Below are 23,016 nucleotides of genomic sequence, written 5' to 3' on the forward strand. Positions count from 1 at the left end.
TTATTATTATTATTATATACCAATATTTTATCTGTATTATATGTATTTTAATAGTATCACATATAATAATATAATAAATGTTAATAATATGTTAATAATAATATAAAAATTAGTTTTAATGAACAAACTGAAAATTTTAAATAGACATCCTATTAATGTCAATTAATTTGAACATTGATGTTTTTTTAATTCAGAAAATATGAAAAATATTATTATGTTGAAACAATGAATTAATATAATATATTTAATTTCGACAGTTACTGAATAGTAATATAATATTAATAACATAATTTACTAAATGACACATTTAGTAAAGTCGCTAAAAATAAAATGTAAATCAATAAGTTGAATATTTCTTCAATAATTGAATTAAATTTTCGTAGTTAATTAATTAAACAACATAAATACTTATGGTTTTTATTTGTTTTTAATAATTAATGTTTCAAGTATAAAGATCAAAATATTATTATTGAAAATTGAACTGATAAAAGGTATAAAAAAATAAATTGATAATTTATATTTATTATAGCGCATTCACCAATATTTTAACTGTATCAGTAATGAATATATATAATAATTTTAACATTTATATACAATTAATTAATTATTTCAGATGAAACAAATACTGTAGTAAAAACATGAAATGTATAAAACTATATATTACTAAATATTTTAATATTATATAATATGAATAAATTTCTAATTTTATGTTTAACAAAATAGTTCTGAATCCACCAATATTTAAACTCACGTTGGATCAACCAATTATAAAAATTAGTTTAATGAACAAACTGATATACATCATATTTATTTTAACTAATTGCTTTTATAATTCAGAAAACATGAAAATATTATTATGTTGAAACAATGAGTATAATTAATGTGATAAATTTAATTTAGACAATTATTGAATAGTAATATAATGTTAACAAAATAATTTACTAAAAGAAACATTTAATAAAGTCCCCAATAATAAAATGAAAATCAATAAGTTGAAGACACTTCTTCAATAATTGAATTGAATTTTCGTAGTTTGTAAATAATGAACTAATATAGTTAATTAAATAAATAGAGATTAAATAGTTAAAGATAAAAATATTATTATAGAAACTTGAACTGATAAAAAATAGTAAATAGATAAGAAAATTTTATATTAATTAAATATTCACACATTCATCAATATTTTAATTGTATCAGTAATATATATATATATATATATATATATATATATATATATATTTATTTATTACTGATATATATATATATATATATATATATATATATGATGATAATTTTAATATTTATGTACAATAAAGTCATTATTTAACATAGAAAAATTAGTGTCGTAAAAAATGATATATATGAAAATATATATTACTGAATATTATGATCCACTAATTATAAAAAGTAGTTTTAATGAACAGATTAAAAATATTAAATATACATCCTATTAATTTCAATTAATATGTACATTGATGCTCCTTTATTTAAAAAAATATGAAAATATTATGCTGAAACAAAGAAATGTAATTAATGTGATAAAATAGAAAACAAAATAGTTGATCTAGTTTATTATTTTTTAAACAATTCTCCATCATAAACTTACTTTTATAAGTTGAATATTAAGCAAGTAACATAAATACAAAAAATTACCTTAAGATTATTTAATTTTAATAATTAATTAATTTGATTTTAATAATTTGGTTAATCAATTTCACTTGACAGTTTTTTAATAAGGACATCAATTTTTTATTTTTTTGTTTTGAATACATTGAATACAAAGTAAGTTTTCAACTCTCGTAAGAAGAAGCAATTTTGGTAAATTCTCCAGTGTACGAAAATGCAGCACAACCGACCTAATTAAATCCTGCAACAAGAGTACATCGGCCCACGACCGAATCGTGGGGATGATAAACTGAGAAATTTAATACGTACCCCCGATTTTATTATGCCGAAATTCAATTAGCCTCGCGGATAATAAATAAAACGGAATTTATCATCGTACAAATAAATCCACATAACTTGTAATCCGTATTTAATACAATACAGCGTTTTTTGAGAGATTTATTAGGGCAATTTATAACGTGCGGTCCTCCATTGTTATTCGTAAAATATGCTTTTTCGGTTAATAAAGCACGGCCCACGGTTTCTACTATTTTTGCCGTGTTTTTTTATTTTTTTAATGGCTGTATTCTGAGAACGTTTTAGTCTAATTGACTCTTGAGCTGTCGGGGATATCGAATTTCGGTCCGGAGTTTTACGTTTTAATTTTTTCTTGTTTTTCTTTTAATTGAATTTTTTAATTTTGCGGCTGCACACTTTTGATTGATTATAATTATGCAACCAACATTATGCCACTGAGGGCAAACATTTTACCCTATCTAATTATGGCATCGATTTTAACTGGATTTTGTTACGGAGACCAATTTTAAATTGAAATTTAAATATTTAGGGGGCTGAATCAGTTTTTTAACCAGGTAAGTTCCAAGAAACAAAAAACAGTATATTTATTTAAAAATAGGTTTTTATTTATAATTGTTACACAAAATTTTGTTTTTCTGTACATTAAGAAACAAAGCAGTTGAAATTTTAGTTGATTTAATTATACAAACAATTTAATTCACCTAAAATTTATAAAAGGGACAAAAATACTCAGGGACCTTTCTTCCAAACAAATACTGACACTAAGTGTTCCCAGTATAAAGCCAAACATTAAGAATTCAACAGACAAAGTTGAAAATATAGACTGGCATTATTTAATTTAACTTTGGCAAATTAAGATTATTTTCGAGACTCTCTCATTAACAAAATTGAAAGTGTACATATTATACGAAAAAGGGGTGAAGTGTTTACTGTCCTTGGTGCTAAAAATTTAAGGAAAAGTTAATTGAACGTGTCTGCTAATTTTAATTTGTTTATATTTGCATATCATTTCGTGCGTATTTAAATTATTTTACTTTGACGAGATTGGGATTATTCGTTTATTCCATTTTTATTACCTAAAGGGAAGATCAAAAGTAAATAATAATGGAGAAAGATCTAAACTATATACTAAACATTGATTTGAAGCTGAAGCTCAAATATTTAATATATTATGTGGCACATTCACCAATATTTTAAGTGTATCAGTATAAATATGTGTAATATTTTTAATATTTATACACAGTAAAGTCACTATTGTATCTTTGAGCTGAAACTGTACTGATCACATATTTTTCAATTTTAAAATTGAAATATCTCAAAAACGGTTGTAATAATCAAAATTAATTAAGAGTACCTTTTTTCTTCCAAATTGTGTGGAGATTATGAAAAGCTTAATAGTTTTAAAAAATATTCAGTGGCATAGAAAATAGGACGTGAAAAGTGGATAACCCCCAGATTATCATCAAAGTAGATGATAATCAATGTAAATTTATTTGTACACCGTTGATTAAAATTTAATAAAAAGTGGGGAAAGCTTTAAATCAATCAATCATATTTGATCAAACAGTATATGTAATTAAACAAGTCAACAACAAATTTCGTTAAACACTGCTAAACTTATTTACTAAACAGTCAATTTTAGATACAAATAAATTAATTGTACACAAACGACAATCAATTTAAAGCCTGTAATAATATTGCAAACACAATCTCACTAAATATTTGTGTGTGAACGTATTTGTCAAATAAACAATTACACGTACGATGCAAAAATAAACAGAGTTGATATTCTTGTAGTTTATGCCAATATATTTTTATTGTTTTAGTCAAATCCAGTTCATGACTTGACAATTTTTTCAGTGTTAAAAACTAAAAATTGAACTGAGACTTGTTTGCCTAAAAAAAGAAGTGAATTTTTTAATTTAAAACCCCCAAAAAATTGCCCGCTAAATACTTTTAATCAAATAATGAAGATTTCTTATTCCCTGAACGTTTTCCCTATTTAGTATAAAGTGTTTTGCATAACTGTCAGGAAGTTTCGTCTCAACTTTTATATTTCGGGATAGGCTTCAATAGGATGTGTTCATTAAAAGTTGGAAGGAACAGGGGAACTTTTATTGAGTGCATTCAAAAGTTCTGCGAATCTCTTTTGTAGAAAACAAAAGTGGCGTCGTCCGAAATAATACAATTTTGTTCTTGTTAATTAAAATTTAATTTATAGAAAAATGTTTGAGGATCTTCTTTAACATCATTATGCTTTTTGTGATTCGTAACAAAGATTATAAAAGAGTATTTTCGTTAGAACTTTGATATAATTTTATTAGTGAGGTACCTCATTTTTTATTTTTAGATTTGCATTTAATTTTTCTTTACAGTAAAAAGTAATATTCAACAACTTTTTAATCTTTATATTTTATGTGTTAATAAAGAATGTGTATCAAAATATTTTTAACCACATTATTAAATAAAAATTATAACATTAAAGTAAAACTAAAGACAAAATAATTAAATTTATTTAAAACATAAAATTGGAATTAAATACTTAACAAATTTTCTTAAATAAAATGAATAATAAAAATTATAACATAAACATTTAACGAGAATAGCAATTATTAATTTAATTTTAATATGCAGCCCAATTTTTTAAATTTAAAATATTCAGTTAAAAAAACATTAAATAATATACTTTAAAAAATAAAACTGGATATTAAATATTTGATAAATATTGCTTTAACTTATTTTTATTTTATATTTAACAATATAGTAACGCATTCACCAATATTTAAATTTACATTGGATCCACCAATTATAAAAACTGAATAGTAATATAGTATTAACAACATTATTTACTAAAGGAAACATTTAGTCCCTAAAAATAAAATGAAAATCAATAAGTTGAAAACACTTCTTTAATAATTGAGATGGAATTTTGTAGTTTGTAAACAATAAATTAATTTAATTCATTAAATATATAATAATTTTAATATTTATACACAATAAAGTGATTATTTCATATATATGTATATGTAAATATATTTTATTATATATTTTAATATTATGTGAGACATAATTTTCTAATTTTACATTTAACAATGTGATGGCGCATCCACCAATTTTTAAAGTCACATTGGATCCACCAATTATAAAAACTAATGAACAGACTGAAACTATTAAATAAACGTTCTATTAATTTTAATTAATATGTGCATTGATGCTCTTTAAATTCCGAAAATATGAAAATATTATGCTGAAACAATGAATGTAATAAAATAGAAAACAAAATAGCAGATCGAGTTTGTTATCTTTTAAACAATTCTCCAATTAAATCGAGTTCTTTTGGTGGTTACAGTAAAAAGTAATATTCAACAACTTTTTAATATTTTATATTTTAATTGTCAATAATGAATAAGTATCTAAATATTCTTAACGACCTTATAAAATGTAACATAAAATTAAAACTAAAGAAAAAGTAATTAAACCTGTTTATTTTATATCAAAATATTCAGTTAAGTAAACTTTAAATACAATTTATTTAAAACATAAAATTGTATATTAAATACTTGATAAATTTTCTTAATTTAAATCAAAAATAAAAATTATAACATAAACGTTTAATGAGAATAGAAATTATTAATTTAATATTAATATCCAGTCCAATTTTTTAATTTCAAAATATTCAGCTAAATAAACATTAAATACAGTTTACTTAAATAAAATTAGATATTAAATATTTGATAAATATTGCTTTAACTTATTTACATTTTCAGGATAGTTAATAAAAAATAAAGAAGTTTATTAAGTATTTAAATATATTTAAAAAAATAAAAATAAAAATTATAACATATAAATTTAATGAGAATTACAATTTTAATTTACAGTCTAATTTTTTAATTTTAAAATATTCAGCTAACTAAACTTAAAATACAGTTTAAAAAATAAAAATATTTAATAAATATTGCTTTAACTTATTTTTATTTTCAGAAAAGTTGATGAAAAATAAAATAGTGTATTAAGTATTTAAATATTCTTAAAGAAAAATGAAAAACATAAACATTTAATGGGGATAACAATTATTAAATTAATTTTAATATACAGACAATTTTTTTATTCTCAAAATATTCAGTTAATTAAACTTTAAATACAGTGAATACTATGAAATATAGATTAAATATTAAATAAATATATGATTTAAGTAGAAAGGGATGGAAAATTTAAATTGGTACATATGCAGATAATTTTCCCCAACACATATAATAAAAAAAAAGTTTCACTTCACAAACGGCTTTGCACCAGTTAGAAGCATTTCCTCTTTTATTTACATTTTCAACAAAACTTCTGTAGCAACATCCGAAAATAAATCCACTATTTACACATGTATAAATAAAAAACCGAATTAGAGTGCAAAAACGAGATAAAGCAAACAACCTGATAAATTCCTGAAAATGCACTGAATAATTTAGAAAAAAAAAAAAAAAAATGAAAGCAGTGAACGACGTGGCTGTAATGAAATCCGGGCAAAACGTACTTTTCATCTGGAGATTAACCATTCAAGGAGTGAAAGAAAGGTCCGGGCGACACATCTCGCAATATTTTATTTTAATTAAACATAGAGAATATTTTTTTACGGGGCACATTATGGTTTAATTTAAGCTTCGCCACGGCCGCATTATTTATTATTTGTGGCGTTTACATTAATAAAATTTGCCCGATTATTTGTGATTTTTTAATGAGATTGCCCCACGTGTGTCGTGGCATTAAAATGCGTCCAGCTGCGTTGCAGGAATATTAATTTGAAATTGAACTTTATAGGTTCTCGCTGCAATTCACTTCACCGAATCCATACCGCGGTGGGGTTGTATTAATTTACCTTTATAAACCCTAATGTAATTGAAACTCGAGAAAAATTTAATTAATGAACGCCGAAGAAAATAACCGGGAGAAAGTTTTCTTTTGTGTCTGGGAGATTGTTTTGTTTTATATTTCTGAAACCTATAAGTTGACTAATTAAAAACAACTTTCAAGTTTGGTATACACTGTTCCAAGAAATTAATGTACCATCTATAATTTTGTAAATAAATTTTTCTATTGAACATATGCCACATTCTGATTCTTCTCCTCTTCTCTCCTTTTATTTTCCACTTTTTTTCTTCTCTTCTTCAAGTTCAATTTTTATATTTTATTTATTATAAACGTAAAATTTTATAATTTTATATTTTTTATTTTTTATAAACGTAAAATTTTGTTAATTCGTAATTTTTTTAGAAAAACAATATTTATAAGATTTTTTGTAACTATTATAAATAAATATATAAGAAATATATTAATAATAGTCAATTATTATTGGAACAGTGTATAACTAAACTCCACAAATCGTCTTTACTTTTCCACTTTTTTACTTATCTTCTTACTAAATTCTCTACTTTCTTTACTTCTTCTTCTCTTCTCTTTTTTCTTTTTCTATTCTTTTCTTCTTCTATAATTCTCTTCTTCTCTTCTCTTATTTTCCACATCTTTTCTTTTCCTCTTCTTCTATTCTCCTGTTCTTCTCCTCTTCTCTTCTTCTCTTTTTCTCCTCTTTTCTTTTTCTCTCCTTATCTTCTTCTATTCTTCATGTTAAGTTCAATTTTTATTTTTTATAAACGTAAAATTTTGTTAATTCGTAATTTCTGTAGAAAAACAATATTTATAAGATTTTTTGTAACTATTATAAATAAAAACCTATTTTTAAATAAATATAGAAGAAATATGTTAATAATAATCAATTATTATTGGAACAGTGTATAACTAAACTCCACAAATCGTCTTTACTTTTCCACTTCCTTACTTATCTTCTTACTAAATTCTATACTTTCTTTACTTCTTCTTCTCTTCTCTTTTTTCTTCTTCTATTCTTTTCTTCTTCTATAATTCTCTTCTTCTCTTCTCTTATTTTCGACATCTTTTCTTTTCCTCTTCTTCTTTTCTCCTGTTCTCCTCCTCTTCTCTTCTTCTCTTTTTCTCCTCTTTTCTTTTTCTCTCCTTGTCTTCATATTAAGTTCAATTTATTAATTTTAATAAACGTCAAATTTTGTTAATTCGTAATTTTTTTAGAAAAACAATATTTATAAGATTTTTTGTAACTATTATAAATAAAAACCTATTTTTAAATAAATATACAAGAAATATGTTAATAATAATCAATTATTATTGGAACAGTGTATAACTTAACTCCACAAATCGTCTTTACTTTTCCACTTCCTTACTTATCTTCTAACTAAATTCTATACTTTCTTTACTTCTTCTTCTCTTCTCTTTTTTTCTATTCTTCTCTTCTTCTTTTCTCCTATTTTCGACTTCTTTTATTTTCCTCTTCTTCTCTTCTCCTGTTCTTCTCTTCTTCCCTTCTTCTCTTTTTCTCCTCTTCTCTTTTTCTCTTCTTGTCTTCATATTAAGTTTAATTTTTATAAACGTCAAATTTTGTTAATTTTTAATTTTTTTAGAAAAACAATATTTATAAGATTTTTTGTAACTATTGTAAATAAAAATCTATTTTTAAATAAATATATTAATAATAATCAATTATTATTGGAACAGTCTATAAATAAACTCCACAAATCGTCTTTACTTTTCCACTTCCTTACTTATCTTCTTACTAAATTCTCTACTTTCTTTACTTCTTCTTCTTTTCTCTTTTTTTTCTTCTTCTATTCTTCTCTTCTTCTCTTCTCTTATTTTCCAATTGTTTTCATTTCTTCTTCTTCTCTTCTCCTGTTCTTCTCCTCTTCTCTTCTTCACTTTTTCTCTTCTTGTGTTCATATTAAGGTCAATTTTTAATTTTTATAAACGTCAAATTTTGTTATTTTTAATTCTTAAAAAAAAATATTTATAAGATTTTTTGTAACTATTATAAATAAAAACCAATTTTTAAATAAATACATTAATAATAATCAATTATTATTGGAACACAAATCGTCTTTATTTTTCCTTTCTTTTCTTCTTACTGTTAAGTTCAAATTTTTATTTTTTATAAGCATCAAATTTTGTTAATTTTTAATTTTTTTTTTTTTTGAAAAACAATATTTTTTTGAAAATTATAAATAAAAATCTATTTTTAAATAAATATACAAAGAGTCAAGATCAATTAAAATATTCGTTTTAATTCTTTTTACTTTAAAGTACTTCTTCATGACGAGATAATTTCCTTAAAACTTCACCTTTAAACATTAAACCCTCATTAAAACTTTTCTATTATCGGAAAAAAATCGTATTGACAAGATCAAACTAGTTAATCCCCAGACATAAGAATAGTGAAGCTCGGAAGCGTCGGATCGGAGTGGCTTTATAAAGTTTTATGAAACAAAGTTGTAGTTTTATAAACAACTTCTTTTTGCTCTCCTGCTCAACTACTTAATGAATACATACATTTCGAAAAGTTTCGCTTCGATGCGAAGTAAAGCTTCATTCTTTGTTCTGCTTTGGATAATTAGTTCTTTATCCTTGACTTACGTTTTATATATTTTCAGACACGAAATAGATCAAATAAAATAATTCATCCTGTGTCACGTTCCAATGCTCGGGAGGTATTGTTACCATCAATCTAACGCATCGATTGGATTGGAGTTCAGGGTTCATCCTTTTGTTATTTCCTCCTTTTTTGCGTTAAATTCACAGGTTTCCTCTAGTGCTAATCAAAATGATAAATGTTGCGTTTCTTATTGGCAGCTCCTGAGAAGTATTAATGTAATAAAAGTAAACGAATCGAAGTACTACGACCAAAAATATGATGGGTTTGACTCTACTGGTGTGGATATTGGACACATAAAATCTAAAGGATTGTAATATATTAGTCAAATGAATCAAAAATATGATGAGCTGGATAAAACCGGTTATGAATTATGTTTTACGTTAAAATCTTTCAGTGCCATCGAAGTGTGATTGATTTTATACAGATCATGGATTGTCCATTATCCCACTTTTTTATTTTCATCTACATTTCCTTACATATAAGGTACCGTAAAAACTAATTTATTTTACTGGTTCATGTATTATTTGATTGATTCATTAATTTTGAATTAAGCTATGTACAAGGTGTTTCTCAAATATGTAGTGAATGAAATATAAATAATAATAATTTCTCCACAAGAAAATGCAGCCCCTCAAAAATAAATTTCAGAAACGGTTTTTTTCTCATATTTCAGTAACCTTTGGTCCTATCGTTTTTAAATTTGGTATGTATAATTCTAAAATACATATCTACAATTTATTCTAATAAACTTTTTGCATATTGTTACAGTGGCGTAGATTTTAGGGAAGATATCCTCCGTTTCTCGTCCTATTTTCTACGCCACTGAATATTTATAAAACTATAAAACTTTGTATATTTGTTACTCAATTTGGATGAAAAAAGGTACTTTTAATTAATTTTGATTGTCACAGCCGTTTTCGAGATAATTCAGATTTAATGTTCACTTTAATTTACTTTAAACATTTAAATTCGAAATATCTCAGAAACAATTGTAATAATTAATATTAATCAAGAGTACTTTTTTTCTTCTAAATTGTAAAAAAATATGAAAAGCTTAATAATTTAAAAAAAATATTCAGTGGTGAGGAAAATAAAGCCAGAAAAATAGGAACGCCCCCAGAATCTACGCTACTGAGTTATTATGGAAAACGTTTATTACATTGAATTGTAGGTACATATTTTGGGATAACATGTACCAAATTTATATACGATTGAACCAAAGGTTACGGAAATATAAAAAAAATAAAAAAATAAATATTATGCTATGACATAATAATTAATAATTATTAACAATATATGATCAATAATGAAGCAAATCTAAATAAGATTTTCTCTAATGTTTCATTTTTTCCATATATTTACAGTGGTGTAGATTTTGGAGGGTTATCCTCGTTTTCTCGTCCTATTTTCTACGCCACTGAATATTTTTTAAAACTATAAAGTTTTTTATATTCGTTGCATAATTTGAAGGAAAAAGGTACTCTTGATAAATTTTGATTATCATAGCCGTTTTCGAGATAATTCATATTTAATGTTCACTTTAATTTTCTAAAAATATTAAAACTGAAATATCCTGAAAACGGGTGTGATAATTAATATTAATCAAGAGCACCTTTTTTCTTCTAAATCGTGTAAAGTGCTCGAAAAGCTTTATAGTTTTAAAAAATATTCGGTGGCGTTGAAAATAAGACGGGAAGTGGAGGAGAACCCCCCAAACTATAAGTCACTGTACAGTATGGAAAAAGTTTGTTACGTTAAATTTTAGATATGTATTTTAGGATAATACATAACAAATTTAAACGATATTGGATCAAAGATTACAGAAATATCAGAAAAAAACAATTTTTTATATTTAAATTTTAGGGGTTGTATTTTCTTCAGCAGAAATTTTTAATCATACAGTACTTATGATTTCACAATAAGATTTACTGAAGTATTAAAATACGACAAACAGATTTAAAATGCAAACTTTGTTACGACAATATTTGTATTTAAGAGTATCTAATGTAGAAAGAAAGTCTAGAAGCTGAAGAACACACAAAAATAAAAATAGGACACAACGAAAGCAATGTATATTTGTTCAGATTGAGTTGAGATTTCTTGTAAAACGCCACAATAAACAAAGTACCGAAATCATTCCGCATGGAGTCCATAATCCTTAGACGGCATCCTCCGACTAGCAGATCAATTCATATTAATAATCCCCCACGCGAGTTACATCGGGCCACGATTTATCAGCAATATTTCCCAAGATTCGTACGGGTTGCATCCGTATTGTTGTGCAACGGGGCGTGCAGCCGAATAATTGCAAAATATCTTGTTCGCCAAGAATCCCGCTCGTATCATTTCCCGCCGGCTTAAAGGATAATCAACTCATCACATGGATTTATATTTGTAAGGGACGAGGATTCCGCGACGTAACCCCGAGTCATTTTTATTCCGTCGCTGTTTGTACTTTGCGGCATTTCCCCATTAAACGCCCTCCTCTCGTATTGTGCGGATTGCCGGAAAACCAGCCACTAAATCAGCCATTGTATAAGCAGACAGCCGTGCCATTTTTATCCCCTCCGAGGTAAACGTTCACCTTTGTTTCGGCGTTATTAAAACCGACATGTTCGAACCGGCAACGTAACTTTATTGACCATAACACGCCACCTCCTCACAGCCGAGGGATTTTTCAATTTAACCGCCCACCGAAATATTCCTCGGCTCCAATTAGGCACTAATTAGGAACTCAAGTGTTTTCTGATTAAAAAAGTTACGTCCCCCCTCACCAGAAAAAAAAAAAACGAATCACTGGAAAGGGACAAATAATCGGGAGACGTGACGGCGGCATCTCAAATTAATTACTTATTTTAATCGGAATCTACGACTTCATTTGGATTCGGTTTAATTGCATTTTCTTTAATACACAGGCCAATTTAATTGTGCGGTAATGTGCTAAGCGTCCGGTCAATTTAAATTAAAATCTCAGTTCTAATTAAATTTAATTAGTTTACTCTAAAGTAGTATGTAAAACGTGTCCAGTTAAGCTTCTGGAAAACTCTTTTAAGTATACTGTTCGAATAATATTTGATCATTATTAATATAAAATTTAAAATAATATCGTTTTTCTAAAAAAATTAAAAATTAACAAAATTTGAGGTTTATAAAAAATAAAAATTGAACTTATATAATATGAAAAAGGGAAGAAGAGACGAAGCGAAGAAGAAAAGAAGAGAAGAATAGCAGAAAAGAAAAAGAAGAGAAGAGAAGAAGAGGAAAAGAGAAGAAAAGGAGTGGAAAATAAGTGAAGAGAAGAAGAGGAGAAGGGAAGAAGAGAACAAGTAAAGAAAGTAGAGAACTTAGTAAGAATAAAAGTAAGGAAGTCGAAAAGTAAAGACGATTTGTGGAGTTTATTATTAATATATTTCTTGTATATATATTTAAAAATAGGTTTATATTTATAATAGTTACAAAAAATCTTATAAATATTGTTCTTCTAAAATAATTAAAAATTAACAAAATGTGACGTTTAAAAAAATTAAAATTGAACATAATATGAAGAATAGAAGAAGACAAGAAGAGAAAAAGAGAAGAGGGGAAGAAGAGAAGAAGAGATAAGGAGAAGAAGAGCAGAAGAGGAGAGTACAAGAGAAGAAGTGGAAAAGAGAAGAAAAGAAGTGGAAAATAAGAGAAGAGGAGAAGAATGGAAGAAGTAAAGAAAGTATAGTTAAGTAATACACTGTTCCAATAATAATTGATTATTATTAATATATTTATTTAAAAATAGGTTTTTATTTATAATAGTTACAAAAAATTTTATAAATATTGTTTTTCTAAAAAAGTTAAAAATTAACAAAATTTGACGTTTATAAAAATTAATAAATTGAACTTAATATGAAGACAAGGAGAGAAAAAGAAAAGAGGAGAAAAAGAGAAGAAGAGAAGAGGAGAAGAACAGGAGAAAGGAGGAAGAGGAAAAGAAAAGATGTGGAAAATAAGAGAAGAGAAGAAGAGAATTATAGAAGAAGAAAAGAATAGAAGAAGAAAAAAGGGAAGAGAAGAAGAAGTAAAGAAAGTAGAGAATTTAGTAAGAAGATAAGTAAGAAAGTGGAAAAGTAAAGACGATTTGTGGAGTTTAGTTATACACTGTTCCAATAATAATTGATTATTATTAATATATTTCTTATATATTTATTTAAAAATAGGTTTTTATTTATAATAGTTACAAAAAATCTTATAAATATTGTTTTTCTACAAAGATTACGAATTAACAAAATTTTAAGTTTATAAAAAATAAAAATTGAACTTAACATGAAGAATAGAAGAAGACAAGAAGAGAAAAAGAGAAGAGGAGAAGAGAAGAAGAGAAGAAGAGGAAAAGAGAAGAAAAAAAGTGGAAAATAAAAGGAGAGAAGAAGAGAATAAGAGAAGAAATAAAGAAAGTAGAGAACTTAGTAAAAATAAAAGTAAGAAAGTGGAAAAGTAAAGACGATTTGTGGAGTTTATTATTAATATATTCCTTGTATATATATTTAAAAATAGGTCTTTATTTATGATAGTTACAAAAAATTTTATTAATATTGTTTTTCTAAAAAAATTTGACGTTTATAAAAATTAAAAATTGAACTTAATATGATGACAAGAAGAGGAAAAGAAAAGAAGTGAAAAATAAGAGAAGAAGAGAAGAATAGAAGAAAAAAAAAGAAAAGAGAAGAAGAAGTAAAGAAAGTAGAGAATTTAATAATAATAATTGATTATTATTAATATATTTCTTGTATATTTATTTAAAAATAGGTTTTTATTTATAATAGTTACAAAAAATTTTATAAATATTGTTTTTCTAAACAAATTACGAATTAACAAAATTTGACGTTTATAAAAAATAAAAATTGAACTTAACATGAAGAATAGAAGAAGACAAGAAGAGAAAACGAGAAGAAGAGGAAAAGAGAAGAAAAGGAGTGTAAAATAAAAGGAGAGAAGAAGAGGATATGAGAAGAGGAGAATAAGATAATATATCTTCTTCTGTCTAATTGAGACTGTAAACTTTTTGTAGTCATAAACCGTTATCTCAAAGTTAGAAGTCTCAGGAAACCATCTTGAGCAGGAGTTGTAGCACTACTTCTACCCTGACCTGGTTTCCTGGTCTATTTATAAAATTGTAGGTGGGGTGTTAATTTCTTAGAATACTGTTATGTTGAAGCCCTTCATTTAATAATTTAATAAATTAAAAAAACAAAGTTTAACGAGTTATTGTAGTAATAATATTAACTCAGCAACTGAAGTTGCTCCAAAACAAATTAAAAGATTTGTTCCGGACTCCGGACAGTTCATTTTAAAAGTAAACCCCCGTCTAAGAGCACATCCTCGGGATAAATCAATTTACGGAATAAAGCGCAAATGGTCCCGCTCGCACAAAGGACCGAACGAATGGTCCGGCACTGGGGACGGTCATCTGTAAATCCCCGTAGATTGGTCGCGGCGTGCCGAAGAGGAACGACTGCGAGAGGCGAGCAACGGCCGTCGGCCACGGGGGCGCACTTTTTCAAGATGCGATCTCGACGGCTTAACTTGTTTTCTTAGATTACACCGGGCCCCGAATTATTTATGGTGTTTAGCCGGCTTACACACAACTAATTCAGTTGACCATGATTTGTGGCGGAGGACGTCTTTGCACTATTTTCACTTGGGAAGTTTTTATTGGGAGTTGCGGTGCTTTAAAGCGCCAACGCGGGATTAAGCCGGGCCAGAAATTAATTACCCCCTCATTGGGCCCACCGATAATTCTTAATTGAAACCTTTAACTCAGTGTCAGACTTATTCCAAAACATCAACGACCAATTTGTTTCGTAGCTGAACCCCCGTTTTAATTAATAGAAATGAATTCGCTTTAGTGGTTATCGATTGTCATTATAAAATTTACTCGACCATTGAGTTTATAATTTTACCCCCACCCCTCCCTTTCCGGAACCCTCCCGCCAGAAAACTTCATAGTTATCCAATTTAAATTTTCTGAATGCCCATTGTTTTCGTAAATTTAATTCGCCCTCCTGCCGAAATATCGATCCGGCTCTATCTATGAATTGGTGTAATTTCGGGAGCAATTTATGTGGTGTTAGCGAATTTAATTGTCTGGTCTGGGGCCCATATCATTTTTCGAATATATATCGACTTGGACGCCGGCCAAAAAAGGATTTCCAACTTACACTGATATTGCGCCGCTTTTTTAATATATATTTTTTTTTTTTTTAGAAAATCGCCCCGAGATTTATGGGGAGAATTATAAATGTTCGCCGCGGAATATTTTGTGGATAACTGGAAAGGAAATTGTCAAGATTAATCTTAAATATTAAACACTATTATTACGGTTTCCATTTGCAGTAAGAGGTTCGTTCGTTTTAATTTAATTTTATTCGTGAAGGAAATACCTTTTTAAAAACATTGCTTCATTTTTTAACTTTGAATATGGCGCCATTTTTGGTTATATGTGGTTGGCACGACATCTGGTAATTAACCTATCTTAGTGCCAACCCAGAAACTCGAAATCAGGGTTGCCTATACACATGTATAAAATGACAAACATACTGTTATATATTTTATTTAAATATTTAATATTGATTATTTTCCTCTTTTTTCTATTCCTTGAAAGTGAATCCTATTTTTTTTTTGGCTACCCCTGTATATTATATAATAAGACTGTGACAATGATATAATTAATTAACATAACTGTACATAATTTTTACAAGAATGAGAATATTTATTTTCTTGTTCAGAAAACATTGAAGTTATTTTGAAATTTCTTTCTTTATTCCAAGAGGTCCGACTCTATTGTTTTTCTGCGAAGAAAATCCTTTTTAATTATACTGACACATTATTTATATTAGCTATTATATATAACTCATTTCATGTTCAAATTTAGTGTCTTGTTTTAGTGTTGTGTGGTTGGTACAATGTTTGATTATTAACCTTACTTAATGGCAACTTAAAAAGGCGCCAGGTTTAAACGTATATAATATAATTAGTGGTTAGAATGATAAGTATTTAAATTGATATTAAAAATGTTTTAATTTAGTCACAGAAACAGAAATTTATTTCAATAGTAAATTAATTTGTACAAGAATGAGAATATTTATTTTCTTGTTGAGAAAACATTGAAATTATTTTGAAATTTCTTCCTTTATTCCAAGAGGTTCTACTCTATTGTTTTTCTGTGAAGAAAATCCTTTTTAATAATACTAATACATTATTTATATTGGCAATTATCTATAACCCATTTCATGATTAAATTTAGTGTCTTGTTTTAGTCTTGTGTGGTTGGTACAATGTCTGGTTATTAACCTTACTTAATGGCAACTTAAAATGGTGCCAGGTTTAAACGTATATAATATAATTAGTAGTTACAATGATAAGTATTTAAATTGATATTAAAAATGTTTTAATTTAGTCACAGAAACAGAAATTTATTTCAATAGTAAAATAATTTGTACAAGAATAAGAATATTTATTTTCTTGTTGAGAAAACACTGAAATTATTTTGAAATTTCTTTCTTTATTCCAAGAGGTCTGACTCTATTGTTTTTCTGTGAAGGAAATTCTTTTTAATTATACTGATACATTATTTATATTAGCAATTATCTATAACCCATTTCATGTTCAAAATTTAGTGTCTTGTTTTAGTGTTGTGTGGTTGGTACAATGTCTGGTTATTAACCTTACTTAATGATAACTTAAAATGGCGCCAGGTTTAAACGTATATAATATAATTAGTAGTTAGAATGATAAGTATTTAAATTGATATTAAAAATGTTTTAATTTAGTCACAGAAATAGAAATTTATTTCAATAGTAAAATAATTTGTACAAGAATGAGAATATTTATTTTCTTGTTGAGAAAACACTGAAATTATTTTGAAATTTCTTTCTTTATTCCAAGAGGTCTGACTCTATTGTTTTTCTGTGAAGGAAATTCTTTTTAATTATACTGATACATTATTTATATTAGCAATTATCTATAACCCATTTCATGTTCAAAATTTAGTGTCTTGTTTTAGTGTTGTGTGGTTGGTACAATGTCTGGTTATTAACCTTACTTAATGATAACTTAAAATGGCGCCAGGTTTAAATGTATATAATATAATTAGTAGTTAGAATGATAAGTATTTAAATTGATATTAAAAATGTTTTAATTTAGTCACAGAAACAGAAATTTATTTCAATAGTAAAATAATTTGTACAAGAATGAGAATATTTATTTTCTTGTTGAGAAAACATTGAAATTATTTTGAAATTTCTTCCTTTATTCCAAGAGCTTTTACTCTATTGTTTTTTTGTGAAGAAAATCCTTTTTAATTATACTGACACATTATTTACATTAGCAATTATCTATAACCCATTTCATGTTTAAATTTAGTGTCTTGTTTTAGTGTTGTGTGGTTGGTACAATGTCTGGTTATTAACCTTACTTTATGACAACTTAAAATGGCGCCAGGTTTAAACGAATATAATGTAATTAGTGGTTAGAATGATAAGTATTTAAATTGATATTAAACATGTTTTAATTTAGTCACCCTTACTATATTAAAGTTGATCAAAATATTTTATATTTTGTTTAAAATAATTACAATAAACTTTTTATCCCATTATTCATTTTGTACCTAAATCAGACTAATTTAATATTGATTATTTTCCTCTTTTTTCCACTCATTGAAAGTGAATTTATTTAATAAAATAATATGAATCCTATATTTTTTGGCTACCACTGTATTTTATATAATAAATAAGGGTATTATACTTAATTAAACTAAGATTACAAATATTTTTTTAATCTTTCAAGGGAAACAATTATATAATTAATTAAAATAAAACACAAATAAGAGTTATAATATATACAATAAAAGAATAATTGACTTCAGTGGTAATAACGAGTACATTATATTTCTTTTGGGGAAGAGCCAGAATGCTTCTTAAATTCCTGCCACTACTCCGAAAGATCCGGACTCGAATGTATCGAAATTTAGTAAATCACGTAAAGACAGTCGCCCCTCCGCCACCCTCCGCCCTGATCCGAGTAATGGGGATGGTGGACCGCGGCGCTACAGAGAAGCGAAATGCCATTACCGGACCAGGGAAGTGGACTGCCGATGATTGGCCATCTGATCGCATCCCGTAACATCGGCTTTGCACTTCCTGGGCCCCGACGTGGTCGCTTCCGTCCACCCTCCCAACGCTGCCAGTCTTGGTGCGTCGCGTTCTTTCACCTAAGTCCCGGACGCCTTCGATCATGCCACTTAATTTATTGGACGGCCGCCTTTGAACCCGATAATCGGAGCGTTTGGGACTTTGTGTCCTGGTGGGACATTATTAACTCGTCTTTGGTTTAATTATATTGTAATTCGGCCAGATTATTTGTCTAGTTTCACGCCGGATTAACTTTAATCAATTGATTTGTGGATTCGGAGACAAAAATTGAATTAGTTTTAAACTCAATCAATTAGAGAAAGAGGCCAACTTGAAAAATTTCTTCCCATATTCCAGGAAGTCTAACTCCATTGTTATTTTGTGAAGAAATTCCTTTTTAATTATACTGATACATTATTTATATTAGCAATTATCTATAACCCATTTCATGTTTAAATTTAGTGTCTTGTTTTAGTGTTGTGTGGTTGGTAAAATGTCTGGTTATTAACCTTACTTAATGACAACTTAAAAAGGCGCCAAGTTTAAACGTATATAATATAATTAGTGGTTAGAATGATAAGTATTTAAATTGATATTAAAAATGTTTTAATTTAGTCACAGAAACAGAAATTTTTTTCAATAGTAAAATAATTTGTACAAGAATGAGAATATTTATTTTCTTGTTGAGAAAACATTGAAATTATTTTGAAATTTCTTCCTTTATTCCAAAAAATCTGAGTCTATTGTTTTTCTGCGAAGAAAATCCTTTTTAATTATACTGATACATTATTTATATTAGCAATTATCTATAACCCATTTCATGTTTAAATTTAGTGTTTTGTTTTAGTGTTGTGTGGTTGGTGCAATGTCTGGTTATTAACCTTACTTAATGCCAACTTAAAATGACACCAAGATTAAACGTATATAATATAATTAGTGATTAAATTGATAAGTATTTAAATTGACATTATAAATATTTTAATTTAGTCATAAAAACAGTAATTTATTTCACTAATAAATAATTTGTACAAGATTGAGAATATTTATTTTCTTGTTGATAAAACATTGAAATTATTTTAAAATTTCTTCCTTTATTCCAAGAAGTCTGACTCTATTGTTTTTCTGTGAAGAAAATCCTTTTTAATTATACTGATACATTATTTATATTAGCAATTATCTATAACCCATTTCATGTTTAAACTTAGTGTCTTGTTTTAGTGTTGTGTGGTTGGTACAAAGTCTGATTATTAACCTCACTTAATGACGATTTAAAATGGTGTCAGTTTTAAACATATATAATATAATTAGTGGCTAGAATGATAAGTATTTAAACTGATATTAAAAATGTTTTAATTTATTCATAGAAACAGTAATTTATTTCAATAGTAAATAATTTATACAAAAATGAGAATATTTATTTTCTTGTTGATAAAACATTGAAATTATTTTAAAATTTCTTCCTTTATTCCAAGAAGTCTGACTCTATTGTTTTCCTGTGAAGAAAATCCTTTTTAATTATATTGATACATTATTTATATTAGCAATTATCTATAACCCATTTCATGTTTAAATTTAATGTCTTGTTTTAGTGTTGTGTGGTTGGTAGAATGTCTGGTTATTAACCTTACTTAATACCAACTTAAAATGGCACCAAGTTTAAACGTATATAATATAATTAGTGGTTAGATTGATAAGTATTTAAATTGATATTAAAATGTTTTAATTTAGTCACAGAAACAGAAATTTTTTTCAATAGTAAAATAATTTGTACAAGAATGAGAATATTTATTTTCTTGTTGAGAAAACATTGAAATTATTTTGAAATTCCTTCCTTTCTTCCAAGAAGTCTGACTCTATTGTTTTTCTGTGAAGAAAATCCTTTTTAATTATACTGATACATTATTTATATTAGCAATTATCTATAACCCATTTCTTGTTTAAATTTAGAGTCTTGTTTTAGTGTTGTGTGGTTGGTGCAATGTCTGGTTATTAACCTTACTTAATGCCAACTTAAAGTGGCACCAAGATTAAACGTATATAATATAATTAGTGATTAAATTGATAAGTATTTAAATTGACATTATAAATATTTTAATTTAGTCATAAAAACAGTAATTTATTTCACTAATAAATAATTTGTACAAGATTGAGAATATTTATTTTCTTGTTGATAAAACATTGAAATTATTTTAAAATTTCTTCCTTTATTCCAAGAAGTCTGACTCTATTGTTTTTCTGTGAAGAAAATCCTTTTTAATTATACTGATACATTATTTATATTAGCAATTATCTATAACCCATTTCATGTTTAAATTTAGTGTCTTGTTTTAGTGTTGTGTGGTTGGTACAAAGTCTGATTATTAACCTCACTTAATGACGACTTAAAATGGCGCCAGGTTTAAACATATATAATATAATTAGTGGCTAGAATGATAAGTATTTAAATTGATATTAAAAATGTTTTAATTTATTCATAGAAACAGTAATTTATTTCAATAGTAAATAATTTATACAAAAATGAGAATATTTATTGTCTTGTTGATAAAACATTGAAATAATTTTTAAATTTCTTCCTTTATTCCAGTAGGTTTGACTCTATTGTTTTTCTGTGAAGAAAATCCTTTTTAATTATACTGATACTTTATTTATATTAGCAATTATCTATAACCCACTTCATGTTTAAATTTAGTGTTTTGTTTTAGTGTTGTATAGTTGGTACAACTTGTTTAATATAATGGCGGCAAGTTTAAATTTATATAACATAATTAGATAATTAAATTCAATCAAATAAAGGAACAGATCAATTTGCAAAAGATGGGGATCCAATGTTTTATTTCGGTCAAACAAAAAGATAAAAAGGATAAAATTGATATTATACTTACATTGTCGGCATATATAACGGCCTCCCGATTCCTGATATCCCTCTTCCGATGTCTATCCCCCCAGGCGTTGTCGGGCACACTGAGAAAACTCATCAGGAATAAAACTCCCCAAACCATTTTCCCTTTCTGCAACAAAAATCAAACAGAGATTTAACTTCTTCATTGCTTTATTGCGTTATATTAAAAAAGGCGAAGGATATAACGACGGCCTCGGACAAAATTAAGCTTCGGTACTGGGGCAATAAAGTTTCCGGGACTAATTCCGTGTAATCGGTTTTGTGCCAATAAAAATTTCAATTTCCTTTTTCACATTATTAAATCCGACAAGCAAATATATCTAAGGACTCGACAGTAATATAATATTGTGTATTTTGTGTCTTTGGCACAACTGTAAATTCATCACAGCAGGAGGAGAAAGTGAACATGTCCTGCTCCATTATGCTCAACTCCGAAGAGTTCTCAAAGGTATCCCGAGTGAAACCCGGGTCAAGGCTGCCGATGCAAACTTAATAATAAGCGTTTCAGTTGGTGCCTATTAAACTGAAACATAATATGGGTGAACAGACGGTGAGGCACGAACTCCCCGTTACGTAACTATTGAGGCTGACTGAATTAGTTCCGACACTTGTCAAGATTCTCGCCATCTGACTTGGCAACACTAACATCTGCATTAAATTAGAGTGAAATAATGACGATAATCGGAGAAGTTGGGCGACGGCCTGTGAGGGCGTCATTGTTGCAAAACTTGGCGCCGTCCGTGTCGGCGGAGGCACGTACAAATAAATACGTGTGGCGGCAACACTGACTCGCCCAAAACCGACTTGGATTGTTCGGGAAAGTTATTCCGTTTCCCCTAAGCGAGTTTTCTTTGTGTACACAAGATTAAGGGATTAAGTCTGGCCCTATAGTTTTGAATAGTTGCACTTGCTTACCAGCTAAGACAATTATGGGACAATGCTAGTATTTATTGTCTAAAATTTGTAATTATGCTCTCATACTCGATACACCAACTTCACATCATACATTGTTTGGAATTAATCCGAAGTATCTTAGTAATGAACAACGTTATATGAAGCAGCAGGATTTTAACCAAAAGGTTTAGTAAACTTCATTAAATAATGCATCTTAAACTTTGCAATAATATTCATTTAAGAAACAAAATAAAACAGTCAGGTTTAGATTGAGTTTAATTCTAATATTAATAATTATAATTAAGTGTAAAGTAGACTCTCCAAACTTAAATTATGAAAAATTCTTTCATAAATCATAAAAGATTTTTCATATACTTTTATATTATCTGAAAATATCAGAGAATTTAATTTTTTAGATTTTTAACAGACTCAGATTGACAATCAGAATTTTAATCAATTTCGAAATGCTTTGAATTCGGTAATATTTCAGTCCTCTTTCAATTTTTCCTTGGTTATTTTTAAATATTATTATTTAAAAATGTTTGATAATTTAAGATTCATTAGAAATTTGAATTAACATAAACTGTGTTAGAAGTTGAAGAATTCAGATTTTCAATATATTTCAGGAATAATAT

General features: G+C 26.9%; 1 protein-coding gene across 1 annotated transcript in view; it reads right to left on the bottom strand.

Moving 5' to 3' along the window:
* Nucleotides 1-23,016, bottom strand: part of LOC109598845 (CCN family member 4) — a 170,122-nt gene that overhangs the window by 73,279 nt on the left and 73,827 nt on the right. The window contains exon 2 of the mRNA XM_049962381.1: nt 21,471-21,596. Within this exon, the coding sequence (XP_049818338.1) occupies nt 21,471-21,596 (126 nt within the window). The remainder of the gene's footprint in view (nt 1-21,470; nt 21,597-23,016) is intronic.

Source organism: Aethina tumida, chromosome 2 (genome assembly GCF_024364675.1).
Source record: "Aethina tumida isolate Nest 87 chromosome 2, icAetTumi1.1, whole genome shotgun sequence".
Classification (NCBI taxonomy): Eukaryota; Metazoa; Arthropoda; class Insecta; order Coleoptera; family Nitidulidae; genus Aethina; species Aethina tumida.